The sequence below is a fragment of the Nelumbo nucifera genome, chromosome 4, assembly GCF_055504915.1.
Source record: "Nelumbo nucifera cultivar China Antique chromosome 4, China Antique-T2T, whole genome shotgun sequence".
In the NCBI taxonomy this organism is placed as follows: domain Eukaryota; kingdom Viridiplantae; phylum Streptophyta; class Magnoliopsida; order Proteales; family Nelumbonaceae; genus Nelumbo; species Nelumbo nucifera.
Window position 1 is genome coordinate 80,002,553 of NC_142652.1, and position 13,092 is coordinate 80,015,644.

Sequence of the window (13,092 nt, forward strand, 5' to 3'; positions counted from 1 at the left end):
GAATAAGTACAAATGCAAATATGTACAGTGTAAATAATACAAAATAATACAAGGTTTTGCACTCTACATATAAGCCTAAGTAAAATAAAACCTGGAGCATTATAAGAAAAATCCAAAGCAAAAGTGAAACAGGATTAACATTTTTGACATTTGCACTCTTACGCATTTCTGATTTTGTATTAGAACAAATAAAATTGCATGCAATCAAATGGAGGTAAAGGGTCAAAGTGAAGGTTTTTTTTAATGCTAGCCAGCTCCATGGATGGCCCCATGAGCCATGAGACAATCACACCACATGAAGGACGAACATGGTTGCCTTGATGGTACCTCTGGAAGGTGGAGAGTAAGAATCTCACAGTTTTGAACGACCATTACCTAGGGGCCACATCACCAATCAGCATTTACAAACTGACATTACAACCAATTTGAGCTGGTCACATCATTCCAGAGCGAACATATTATAATAAGACCGTACAAATAAGAGCTGTAAACCTGACAAAACACACAATGAACTCGATTGGGAACCTATCAACCTACTAAAGGAAAGCAGGACAACCAACGAAGACATTATAAGCTTTGAGTCAAGAAAAACCAAAGCTCCATGCTTACGGCAGGACAGGGTGAATGGGTGATCAGGAAGGCCCGTGGCCTAGGTTGGCGACCTCCATTGCCCCTACTTAATAGAAAAGAGAAAAGAAAAGAAAAAAGACAAAGCTCCTCTTAACTCATCTGTTTCTCTTTTGAATTTCAATGACAGACAGCTCTTTATTCCAATCATATTACTCCATGTAGACACCTCCGTCCCATGTCCAAAACCAATGTCCTCCAGCAAGCCATATTGCTACACATTTACAATATAATGATAAAATGATAAAAACATAAAAAAAAGGCAAATCCTATTGCTACCAATCTCACATTCACTTGGATACCATGATATCAATTCTACCAAAAATTTCCTTACACATGGATGATGAAAATAAGACTGTACATAAGCTGCCAACTGGGGCTGATGCCCAGTTCCTGAGAGTTTCCGTGCATGAAGAGGCTCACAGCATAAATGAGAACTGAAGGCTTGAAGGTTTGAGATCTGGCAATTTTTTATTGAAAAAAGAATCTAGACAAATTCAAGATGGATATGTATGAAGCATTTACCTTCTCTCTCAATTGTACAGGGGATGAAAACAATAACAGTAACAAAGAGGTATCTCACAGGACAACAGCTGCAATTTGACTGCTAGAATATAGGAGAGAAAAGCAGGGTGATGAAGAATTCAAATATGAGTTATGGAGGCTGGGACACGGCTCAGGGAATACTGAATCAGAGAATCCTGAAACATTCGAACATGACCATGAAGTGGAAGGGTCATCAGAAGTAAGTGAGAAGGAGACATTGGAAAGGCAGATAGATGTGAAGGGTGATTCTTGGATTCCAGAAAGTTCTCCAGCAATGGTGATATTTGTACCAACAAAGTTCCTCAAGGTGATCCGATCAACAACGGGGAGTGCATTAGGATCGAAATTGTCGTCTGGATGGGATCCCCATTGACCTGTGGCCCCAATTGCCCTGCGGACTGTTCTCATATCCAAGTCCAACATGAGAATGTCTCTTATGTAACCACCTCTACCTTTGGTAGTCTTAAGATTGATACCAGTAAATGAGTTCTTTAGGCTGAGGTGTTCCACAAGAATGTTGGAGATGCCACCAGACATCTCACTGCCAAATGCAAGTGCAGAACCTGAAAAGGCTTGGAGTTGGACCTTCCTGATGTGGACATTCATTGTAGGCCTACCAAAAGCAATGCCGTACTCATCCCAACCACTCTTGAATGCTATGGCATCATAACCAACATTAATATTGCAGTCCTCAATGCATATGTTATCAGAAGAATCTGAAAATACAATTTGTGCAACATGAATATTATTAGTATACATTTTTAAGTACTTATAATATAATACCCTTGAAAAAAAATCTATCAAAAAAATACCCTTGAAAAAAATCCGGACACATTTCATGAAATGGTAGATTTGATAATATTTGTGCAGTTATCAATTAAATCTAAATTCAATGAGGTCAGCTTTATTTAAGAAAATTGGTGGTAGGTAAAGCATTTGCTTAAAAGCTATGTAAAGTTGCTCTATGTTTGTTCATCAAGCAGCTCATGACTTCCAAGACAAACTAATAAAAGAGATTTTCTGTCAAATATAATAAATTGACAGTTTGTACACAAATGTGGCCAAACTGGCTTGTGATAGCCTTGGGAGTCAAGGGTTCTATGCTTCTGATGTGATGGCTTACATGCATCTACTAAAGAGATTTTGCATCAAGATGTACTCGGTCCTCCCTTTTCTCAAAGTCAGGTAGTGCATCTTTTAGAGGATCTCTAGACACTTTTGTGTATATTTTATGAGCTGGTGATCCCTTTGTATAGCTTTTCAGAGGGGGTAAGGTATTTACATCCCCCCTTCCACGATTAATAAAAATCACTGTGGATGCCCCTCCACTGAGGATATTTGGGGTTCAAAAAAGGTTTGGAGAGAAAGGTCAAATCTTCTTTTGACAAGTACACAGAGGTCAAATCCTTAAAAGCTGAAGTTTGGGCTCTCGGAAATGGTAATGGTTGGATGAATTAAGATGCATGTAGGATAAGAGATTGGTAGAAAGGGTCTAAGGTTATAATACCTGGATACCTTACAAGGGTGCCATTTCATGTCAGATACTTCAATTTTTACTTTATATTTTGTATGCAGCCATATCCGAGTAACATAGGTCTAAAGATAGATTAGAGTATAGAATCTATATATGTTTCATAAAGTATTTGTCTTGTTTGAAGCTACAACTATTTTTGAATGGGAAATAAGGGGCTATACAGAACTGGAGGTATCATTAACATGTTTCTCATGATATCATGATTAACTTGTATAGATTGAGAATATTTCATTCCATTCTACAATCTGTATCCATTTTTATTTATTTTTTATTTTTTTATTATCATGGAGGGGACTGTGACCTCATAACACTACTATTCACAATTCATCTTCTCAGGAGAAACAGATTGGATGTATAATGTACTTTAAATTTATGTACTAAAATAATGGATAGAGTAGCTTGTTTGAAGCTATAACTTGTTTGGTAGAATGAAAATAAGGGGCTACACAAAAGGGAGGTAGCATTAACATGTTTGTCATGATATCATGTTTTTCTAATGACATCATGGTTAATTTGTATAGAATGAGGATATCTCAGTCCCTTCTATAATCTGTATCTATATTTATTTATTTATTTTGGAGGGGACTGTGACGTCAAAGTACTGTTATAAATTCATCTTTTCAGGGTGTCCAGATTAGATGATGTATTTTAAAATTATTTACTAATATAATGGATAGAGTACTATTCCCATCCATGCCTTTCCTGTCTGGTTTTATAATTTCTGAAACTGTACTGTAGAACCATCAAAGTTGTGTTTGCGTAAACTAAAATACAAGTTGGAGGAGATAAAAACAATAAAATGTTGCAAAGTTGTATTGAAAATAAAATTGATTTCTAGCAATCTTCTCACACCTTGCAAAATTGTATTGAAAATAACAATACAATGTTGCTCTCCAATAATGTTTTCGAACTTTTAATGACACTAGAGGACCTAGTTCAAAGATAAAATTACACTTAAAAAATTTCTAAAGGTGCTCGATGCCCCCACCTTGCTCTAAGAGCTGAGATGGTGGCTCAAAGGGCTCCAAACTTTAGCTACCTCATCATCTCCTTATGTGGCAATTTTTAGAACAATAGTGAGTAGTTGTCATTTCTAAGTGGCACAAACAGGACCATTCACCCCATTTATTATTTCAGAGGGTAAAAGATTCACTATCAATCATTCAAGAAGCTTCTGGATTATATATTTAAGTGGATAAAGGTACAACAGACATGGCTAAGCTTCAATGCTTTCCTATTGGATAAACATTCAAAGTTAACCATGTGGTCCTTCTACATGGCAAAAACAAGAGGTCCCAATATATATATGCACTCCCACCGACCCCCCCCCCCCCCACACACACACATACATGCAAGTGGTCCCCATTATCTCATTATGGGGGCATGGCAAAACCACAGGCTTTCCTATTGGATCAATATTCTAAGTTGACTATGTTGTTTTTCCACATGGAAAAACAAAGTTTCTAATATATATACATGAGCATTCTGATACAATAACATTTCCAGAATGCAAATAAAAGCATTGTGGTACAATAAACTCTTTCAGAATTGATTAAAAAGTGGGAAAGTGGATAAATAATCACAAACCTGGGACTATTCCACTGGTATATGGAGATTCTGGTGGAGCATGGACTGTTATATTTTGAACTTGCACATTGCTGCATGGTATCCAAATAAATAAGAATACTCCTTATGTCCAGCATCTTCTTTCATAAGTAATAGAAATTTGAGAAATAGCATGATAATGAACACATAATAAGCGTTTGCTAAATACCTGCAATAGACTGGATGGATGCTCCAGGCAGGGGAATTCAAGAAGGTAATATTTGATACTACAACATTATTGCAGCCTATAAATTCCACAAGATGGGGACGACTGTAGTTCAAAGAATGAGAGTTGAACCACTCCCACCAAATAGAACCCTGGCCATCGATTGTTCCATTATCTCCTAATTAATTATGAAAAGAAAAATGTTATGCAATAGAAGCCAATAAGCATGCACAAATAAATTCCAGAATCAATGGGTTGGGAATTTAAAGTATTTGCCTGTTATCACTACATCTGTCAAGTTATATCCTGTTATCAAGCTTCGATATCTTCCACCTGGGAGTTCAATCCCTCGACCATATGATGGTAAGGGATCAACAACATCCCAGTGAGATGAATCCTGTGAGAACAAGAAATATAAGGCCATAAATCAGAAAATGCCCAATAAATCAGTCCCTAAGATACTATTATCATATCTAAAGATATCAACCTCCCCCACCCTTTAAGACAAGAGTCATCTGAAATGTACATAAGAAGCAAATAGCAAATGCTAGTAACCATCATCAATTACCATCAGGGAAGTCTAAACCTATGCATCTTGCCATACCAATTCAGACTTTATAGGGCTGAAAGTCCTTAACTGTTATCATGCTACCTTGAAACTAGCCCTCTTAGTTGGTCCCCACAAATTCCTAATGTCTTCAATCTGCGCTACTTCTAACTGGGGCCATTATTCATCTTGTTGCATATGATGAAAACATCTTATTGCACCAAATGAATATAGCATAACCTTGGATTGTTTGAACACAAAAAGGACAGATTAACAAGAAATCCATTTTTTTCCTTAGCAAGGTAATGCAACTGGGTTCTTAGATGCAACCTTTGATATCTCAAATTCAGTATCTGCTTAAATCCACACAAATATGCTGCACCAGGAAGGTGTTTGATTTTCCAATTGGGATCATAAACAAGGGTTTGTCTATGATACCAAAAAAATTTATAACCAATCAACCAGTATCATAAAAGTGGTCACCAATCAGGTGGTATTCATCAAAATTCAAGGAGGGTGGGTTGGGTTAATTGGTCATAGCCCTATCATGTCTTTCCAGCAGAATAGCTTTTCTCCTATAAACAATTTAACTCTATGAATTATCAAGGTATAAAAGGAACATATAAAAGCAAAGGAGTAGGAGATTTACTTCGAAGAAATGGTGGGTAAACAAGTTGATAAGTGGGTAACAGTGCTCAATCTAGAATTCAGGACATTGCTCTTGGCTCTTGTCATAGTTCCCATGATGCATTGGAATTTATAGAGAGCTCAGGACTAATGCTTGTTGGAAGTTGATAAGAAAATACAAAAGGAGAATTAATTTTATGGTGAAGCTATATGCTATTTGACTACATGTACCTGATCAATGGAATATATTCTGCAAATGTGAGGAAAATTCTGCATTCTAAACCAAAGGGTCTTTTCAAAGACAGGGTCATGGCCACCAAGATTCAAGAACATGAAGATAGAAGACTGCTTTGGAATGAAAGTGATACATTGGAGAGGACCAAAGAAACTATCCAATTTCCTTTTAAAATTCTATAATCCAATGCAAGGCTTTTATTTTTCCTGATAATCTGATACATCTCCAAGCAGTCTTCTAACATATTATTTATAATCAATTTGCTTAACATTCTAAATACAGAGGAATTTCCATGACCTCAGTTTACCCACCCAAAACAGAAAACTTCTTCCATCTTCTACAATGAGGAATTTCCTCTAACATTTATATCTAATTTCATGACAACCCAAACAAGGGGGACAATAGCCAAGAAAGTAAAGGAAGCCGAGCAAGACATGCATAAATACCTGGGATCCAAGAACGAGGGCACCTCTCTCCAAGAATAGTGTGAGGTGGCTGGTAAGACTGAAGCTTCCAGTAAGCCATCTACCCGGAGGAACATAGAGCTGAGCGCCCCCCTTGTCAGCAAAAGACTTGAGATAAAAGATGGCATTCTGAAAGGCAATTGTGTTCAGTGTCTTTCCATCCCCAACTGCACCAAACTCCAATATAGATACACTATGAGGCCTGGAGTCCAAAGCCCTCTTGTACCTGCACTGCCCCTCAATACTTCCATCAAATTCAATGCCATTGCTCAAAAAGAGAAGCAAAAAAAGTGTCACCTGAGAAAGAGGACAAGAAATAGATCAGAAAAAGGAAAGAGGACAAGGATAATTTATTGTCCACGGAAAAGAGTAGGTCACTAAATTGTGGAAGAAATAATGAAATAAAAAAGTGCAAAAATACTTCAAATGTTACAAAAGCCCAACCAGGAAAAAGAATGAACCAGCAAATTTTTTTTTATCAATAATCAGCAAAGATTAACAACCATAAATTCTACAAAGCTCTAGAAACACAAAACAGAAAAATGAATTCATAGAAAGAGAATATGACAGACAAAAAATCTAGAGGATAGGAACCTTGAATAAAACTCTATGTTCAGTAACTTTAGATACTAAACTGATAACAAGAAGCAGAGGTCCGCTCAGAAAAATTAGTAAAACTCATAAGAAAATTTCACCAGAGTGACTACATTGGAATCAATAGATGATGACATGAAGAAAGTTAATCAATTAGAACGAATAATGAGGCCTTGTCAGGCTTTAAAAAAAAAGAATGAATATTGAGAAACCCCAGGAAATTGAGCACCAGAACAATCTTTTCTTGATAAAACGGAACAATTTAAGCCAAGACTTCCTGGTAACCATATCTGGAATCGGAAAGTCAACTACCTAGTCCCTACTTCGGTAAAGCAGAAATTTTGATCCCAACAGAAATAGGACATGTGACTTAAAATTAAAAAGCAATAAAAACAAAAGAAAGCAATAGGATTAAGAAGAACGAGACATGACAACACCTGTAACCCAAAGTTAAAAATTTGGAGACTGATGATACATTCTCATTATTGCAGAAATAGGAAAACAATGCCACAGACAAAACAAACCACTAAAAGTAAGATTTCGATTACCAGTATGTAGGAACATGAAAACAAAACCTTGAAAAACCTCTGATTCCTAAACAAAGCAGCACAAAAGAGAAACAAGTGAACAGTCACAAAGAACAAAAGAGGAGAAAAACAAAACACAGACAAACACGATTAAAGCCAGAACACTCATCTTGAGACTCCATCTAACTGGAAGCTGAAGAATACATTATTACAATGCCCACTTTGTAAAAGCATTCCCGAGATAGCGAAAAAAGTACATTCAACCCATATCATGATTTAGAACTCAATAACCGCTACGAAAACCACAATAAATTCTGAATTGCAGAAGATCCACGAAGAAAACTCAAAAACATGATCTCAAGTAGATTTAGAAAAAGACAATAAAAAAGCAAGATTTAAAGTCCTTGGAGCTCATTGTCATCTTCAAAGGTCACTCCAATAGAAAATTATACACTAGCCACAATAAAATAAATGAAAAAAGAAACGAAAATCTGAGTCACCCCAAGTTTTGAAATTTCGTGATCAGACGACAAAAGATCTACGAAAAGAAACTAAAAAACGTACTTACTAGCCTCTTCATGAGCCTCTGCTCCTGGAACACACCAACCCAGAAAAGGCAACAGGAAACAATAATAGCAACAGGTTCTGCAACTCAGAGAAGAAGAAGAAGAAGAAGAAGAAGAAGAAAGAAAGAAAGAAACAAGTCTCAGTGTATATACATGAAGCAAGAGGTTTACAAAATTGAGGGAAACAAAAGGATGATAACAGGACCAATACTGAATGCTCTGCTAATAATAATGAGGGGAAAAAAAAAAGGAAAAAATAAAAGAAGGCAAAACTTCATGCATATATGACGCAAATCAAAATTAGAAGGTGCAAAGGGAATAATTAAAGCAATAATTATGAGTAATTACTCTCCCGTCTCTGTAGATTATTACTTAAAACGTTCCTTTTCGCCGACAATAAATACGCATGAAAACGGCTTCATCACATTCGCAGGTGGTAGGTTTTATCTAAGCATTTGTTAATTATAATTAGTGATAGATAATCGCGATTGTTCAACTTCGACGGATGGATTGGACAGTAAGATAGATAATAAAAATAATAAAGACTATAAAAACAAAAAAAAGTATATATGTGTAAATATAAGCTCTGTGTGTGTTGTATGAGCAATTGTGCATGGGGTTTCGAGTCGCATGTGGTCGCCAGGACGGGCGTGGGATCCACTCCAATCATGTCCCCAATGCCAGGCTGGCTTCATCATCTTGACAGAACAGAAGTCGTTTTGCCGTCACTCATGCCCCACCCGGCCCCACCATAAAGAAAAGAAAAGAAAAAAGAAAGGAAAGAACTCTCCGCTCTCGACTCTTCTCCCTTCTTCCAGTCAGGAATTTCAGGCCAAGCTGTGGCCTGTGGATGTGGGGGAGAGTTGAAATGACGAAAATTTCCTTATTGACAGCAATGTAAGTGTCTAAGTTTGAACTGCAATAGTAACGCTAACGAAGTAGGAAGAGAAAGCTGCTTTTCCTTTTAATTTTTTCTATTGACCGCCTCTCACCGTCACCGGCTGGGGTCGCTTCATGGGAAAATGACCAATCAGCCCAGATCAAAATTTTATAGTCCCATATTATAGGTGAAATGCATCCTGATCGTGATTTGATATCAAATTTACGGATAGAATGTGGTTTATACGGGTAGTAAAGAGATTGAAATTCAAAATTCTGCATTGGGTGTATCCGTATTTCTTCATTTATTTATTCGATTCAAAAATGACAAAGATTGCCATTGTGGAAAATTGAGTGACGGAAGTGTTCTTGGGACGGACAACAAACACAACTGCTGTGTGCAGAGTGTAGAGAATAGAATAGACTATAGAGTGTTAGGGTTAGGCCAGAGAATGATTTGTTTGGCCTTGTTTGTTGCCGGTGATTGAGATTCAATGTTGAATGTAAATTATTGGGATGCAATTCGAATCAGAGTATATTTAAATCCTATCCAATATTGTTTATATCCAATCTGATCTGAAGATTCGATCAGATTTAATATGACTTTATTTGATTTCGAATTTTATCGGTAAGTCGAATCTTCGAATTATATTCTATACAACTTGTTTTCTTTAAAAAATAATAAATTATTAAAAAAAATAAAATATACTAATTTAAATAAATTAAAAACAAAAAATACAAATATTTTTTAATTATTTTCATCATATATATACATGTTTTTTATAGAAAATAAATAATATACCAATTTTATAAAAATATAATATAAAAAATATATTTATAAATAAATAAATAATATATATGTGTATTATATATGTATTGGATCGGATCTTTTCAAATCAAATAAGAGTAATATTAAACGTGTGAGTCGGATAATTTGGGTTGATGGGTGGCTCATCTCTTAAAATTTGATTTTTGGGAGCGAGATGATGATGATGAATAAACTAATAATATAATACATACTGTAGACTAGTAAAAGCAAGAGACGCGATGGTGGGTGAAAGATAAGACAACTCTCGTATGGTCTCTAGAGACTCTTGTAAAGTGTTTACCCAAACCCAATTGGACAGGAGTCCCATCATGGGACTCTTTGCCTACATTACATAATTTAGATTCTAAGGCCCGTACCTAAACCTTTATATACGATATGTGTCAGCATCTATTCCATATCATTCCATGGTGGCTTGGGCAGTCCACAAAATCTACGTCCAGAATGACTTGGGTTACTTTACTTTTGTGTCAGAATCCTCTACGGGACCTGACGATACAGGGCCAATCACGACATGACATATCCACCTGCCATGTGGAATGTGCGGTGTGAGATCCATATTTACACAGCTGGCGTGGTATCTTTTTTATGATTTGCCGAGTATAACACGAGTACTGTGTAAAAGCTATTGTATGTGTTTTTGTTTCATTCAATTGCTTGCAAAATTGAGAAGGATAATAATTACAATCATTTATGAAACCACATCATCATAACAGTAGAAAAACACCTAACCGTGGGGAGGACTTTAAAAAATAACTTTAGCATTGCTAAGATGAATGGTGTCACATAAGCGTCATTTCAACAGTTTCCCTCTCTTGCTCTTCGGTATGAATCAAGAATGGCAAGAGTGAACTTCAATTTTTATGCACACCTATCCTTTGGAAAATTTATTTTTTAAAGCGTATACAAACGGTTAGACGTTTTTTCATTGTTAAGATGATATAGTGCCTAGTGGTTCCTAGTTGCCATAAACAATTTATAATTATTACCTTTCTCAATTTAGAGCCAATTTCCTCTCAAAATGGAATTGAAAAACCAACGATTCTTAAGCCTTCTTCAACCCATGCATTTCTTGGGATTTTAAAATTCATAGCTGAGCTAATAGTTTAAATTTATTAGTATTTGAAAAACAAAAAAAAAAATTATTAGTATTTCCTTCAAAGTTTTCTTTGTTCGACTGCACAACCATACCCGAGAGATGAATGGTGTTGATTGCTTAATCTAAACAATGCTCTTTTCACTGCATTTCTTTGGACTTTTTTTATTCTTTTCACAGTAACATGATTTTTTTCCATGTTTGTTTTGAAGGAAAAAGTAGGGAAAGCTACACAAACCATAGTTTTCAAAACCAGACTGGAAAAAACCGGGAACCAGTTCAATTTCACTCCAAAACTGCTTTTGGGCCAAAAACCGTTGGTTTGGTCAGCAAACTGTTAACCCAAGAGGTCAAACCATCAAACTGTTGACCCAAACAACGGTTTTTGGCTGTTTTTATTTTTTTATTTGTTTAAATTAAAACGGGCCATCCATTTGAACCAGATGATCAGACCATTCAACCCAAGAACCGGTCCCTAGAATGATTCCGTTTCCCTACCTTTTCCCTACTTTTTTCCTTCAAACCAAATATTCAGTATATAAAATTGATTAATATGAAAAAGACTCAAATATTTCAGTACTTAAAATTCTGTCCGATAAATTTTACCTTAAATAAATGGAGCTTTAGTACTGCTGAAGACAAACTATCACCTTTTCTTTCATTCACAGTATTCATTGTATTCAGAGTAATGAATCGCCAATGCTTGATTCTTTGGGTTATAAAAATAGCTGTTACCCATTCTAGGTTCTTTTTTCATCTTCATGGGGCTACCCATCCCCTCCCCTTAACCCCACTAACCCTGGTGGCAGTGGGATTTGATCCCAGGTTTCCACTCCAACCAGTCAGAGATCCTACCAACTGAACCACCAATATTACCTATTCTAGCTGTGCATCATTTTTGGAAACAGCGTATCCATATATTTGCATCTCTGTGTATTTGCAGGGGCAAGGCTGCACATCTATCCTCTCTCCGGACACGCATTGGCGAGTCTCATGAACTGGACTGCCCTTTAACTGCAAGGGCAAAGGACTGGTTGTGCCTCATTTTGCAGGGAAGGTCAAGATGAGATTGTTAGAGATATCCAATGATTTTTTTATTTTTTGGTAGCATTATAAATCTACAAAAAGGATTCAAAATTAAATGCTTTAAAATGATTACTGGGTTGCTCCAGGTAGACATCCAACTGTCCAAGAGAGCGTTATTCAATTACAAGTAAATTTAGAAACATCAGCTTCTCTGAACAAATGTCTTCTTCCTAGTTCTTTTTTTTCCTAAATAATCATCTTTAAGACTTCCTCAACATCATTTATAGCCTTAGCTATCTATTTCTCATAATCATTGTCCAAAAACTGAGTATATCAAAACCCAAATTGGTTATCTACATGACTACATTTCCGGTTTGACTAATTGACTAATTGACTAATTGACTTGTATATTAGTTCTTAAATTCAATTGGTATTTAATTCATGTTAAATGACCCAGAAGAATTTGTTAACTACTTAAAAATTAATAAAAAATGGTTATACACATGCCTACTGTTTTTAACTATTCCATCATGTAAAGCTCCTCCACTCAGTTGAATATGTAAATATAATGTGTTTCAATTAGCTTAAAAAATAAAAACCATGTCTCTAGGATGGTTCAAAGCATTGATACACAACGCAAAAATTGGGTTTCATGAGTTTTCAAACAGTGATAATTTATTTTTTCAGTCCAGTATTTCAAAGATAAACGCTGATCCAGAGTAGCTTGCTGCTGTGCACGATGCTGATCATTCTTCTGTTGAGTTGGGAGATGCTCCCTAGCTTGGTTTCTGTTATTTTGTTTTAGTAGTGAGTAGGTGTTTTTCTTTCTGCTGTTTGTTTCTGTGTTTTCTGTATGCTGGGTGTATTCCCTTCGGGAGTTTGTTTGCTTCCGTAATGAATCTTCTTTACACCAAAAAACTAAGTATTTCAAAGATAAATATGTTGGGAGGGGTTCTAAGAAAACCTTTATATCCTACTATATAGAGTTTTGGTGACCCTGAAAAACAATACATATCATACGATATGGTACAGGTACAATACACATTGATACTTTGAACATGGTCTCTAGTTCTCCAAAAAGATAAATTAATCCAAGACCATGATTTCTCAAATAATGAGAGAAAATGTAAAGTAAGATTAATGCATACGCATTATGACATTACACATCCATTTGTATGCGAATGTGAAGAACATCAAAAGATTCCCTTTCCTTTCTCTTTTCACTGA

At 35.9% G+C, this 13,092-nt stretch overlaps 1 protein-coding gene across 2 annotated transcripts; it reads right to left on the reverse strand.

The window, feature by feature from the left end:
* Positions 1 to 732: 732 nt before the first annotated feature.
* On the reverse strand, positions 733 to 8,533 carry LOC104588997 (putative polygalacturonase). 2 transcript variants are annotated; one of them, XM_019196250.2, is made up of 7 exons: positions 8,411 to 8,533; positions 8,041 to 8,117; positions 6,334 to 6,648; positions 4,755 to 4,875; positions 4,482 to 4,656; positions 4,295 to 4,365; positions 733 to 1,889 (listed from the first exon to the last, which is right to left on the reverse strand). In XM_019196250.2, the coding sequence occupies exons 2-7, from the start codon at positions 8,050 to 8,052 to the stop codon at positions 1,207 to 1,209; spliced, it is 1,377 nt and encodes a 458-aa protein (XP_019051795.1). In that variant the 5' UTR covers positions 8,053 to 8,117; positions 8,411 to 8,533; the 3' UTR covers positions 733 to 1,206. The 2 variants fall into 2 exon arrangements, with proteins under 2 accessions (XP_019051795.1, XP_010245459.1); XM_010247157.3 differs by having other exon boundaries at positions 8,387 to 8,426.
* Between the last annotated feature and the right edge of the window lie 4,559 nt (positions 8,534 to 13,092).

Excerpts from the sequence above, each read along its gene's own strand:
- LOC104588997 (XM_019196250.2), bottom strand. Across the intron at positions 4,366-4,481 it reads ATCCATCCAGTCTATTGCAG|CAATGTGCAAGTTCAAAATA; the intron begins GTATTTAGCAAA and ends GATACCATGCAG. Across the intron at positions 1,890-4,294 it reads TACCAGTGGAATAGTCCCAG|ATTCTTCTGATAACATATGC; the intron begins GTTTGTGATTAT and ends TTGTATTTTCAG.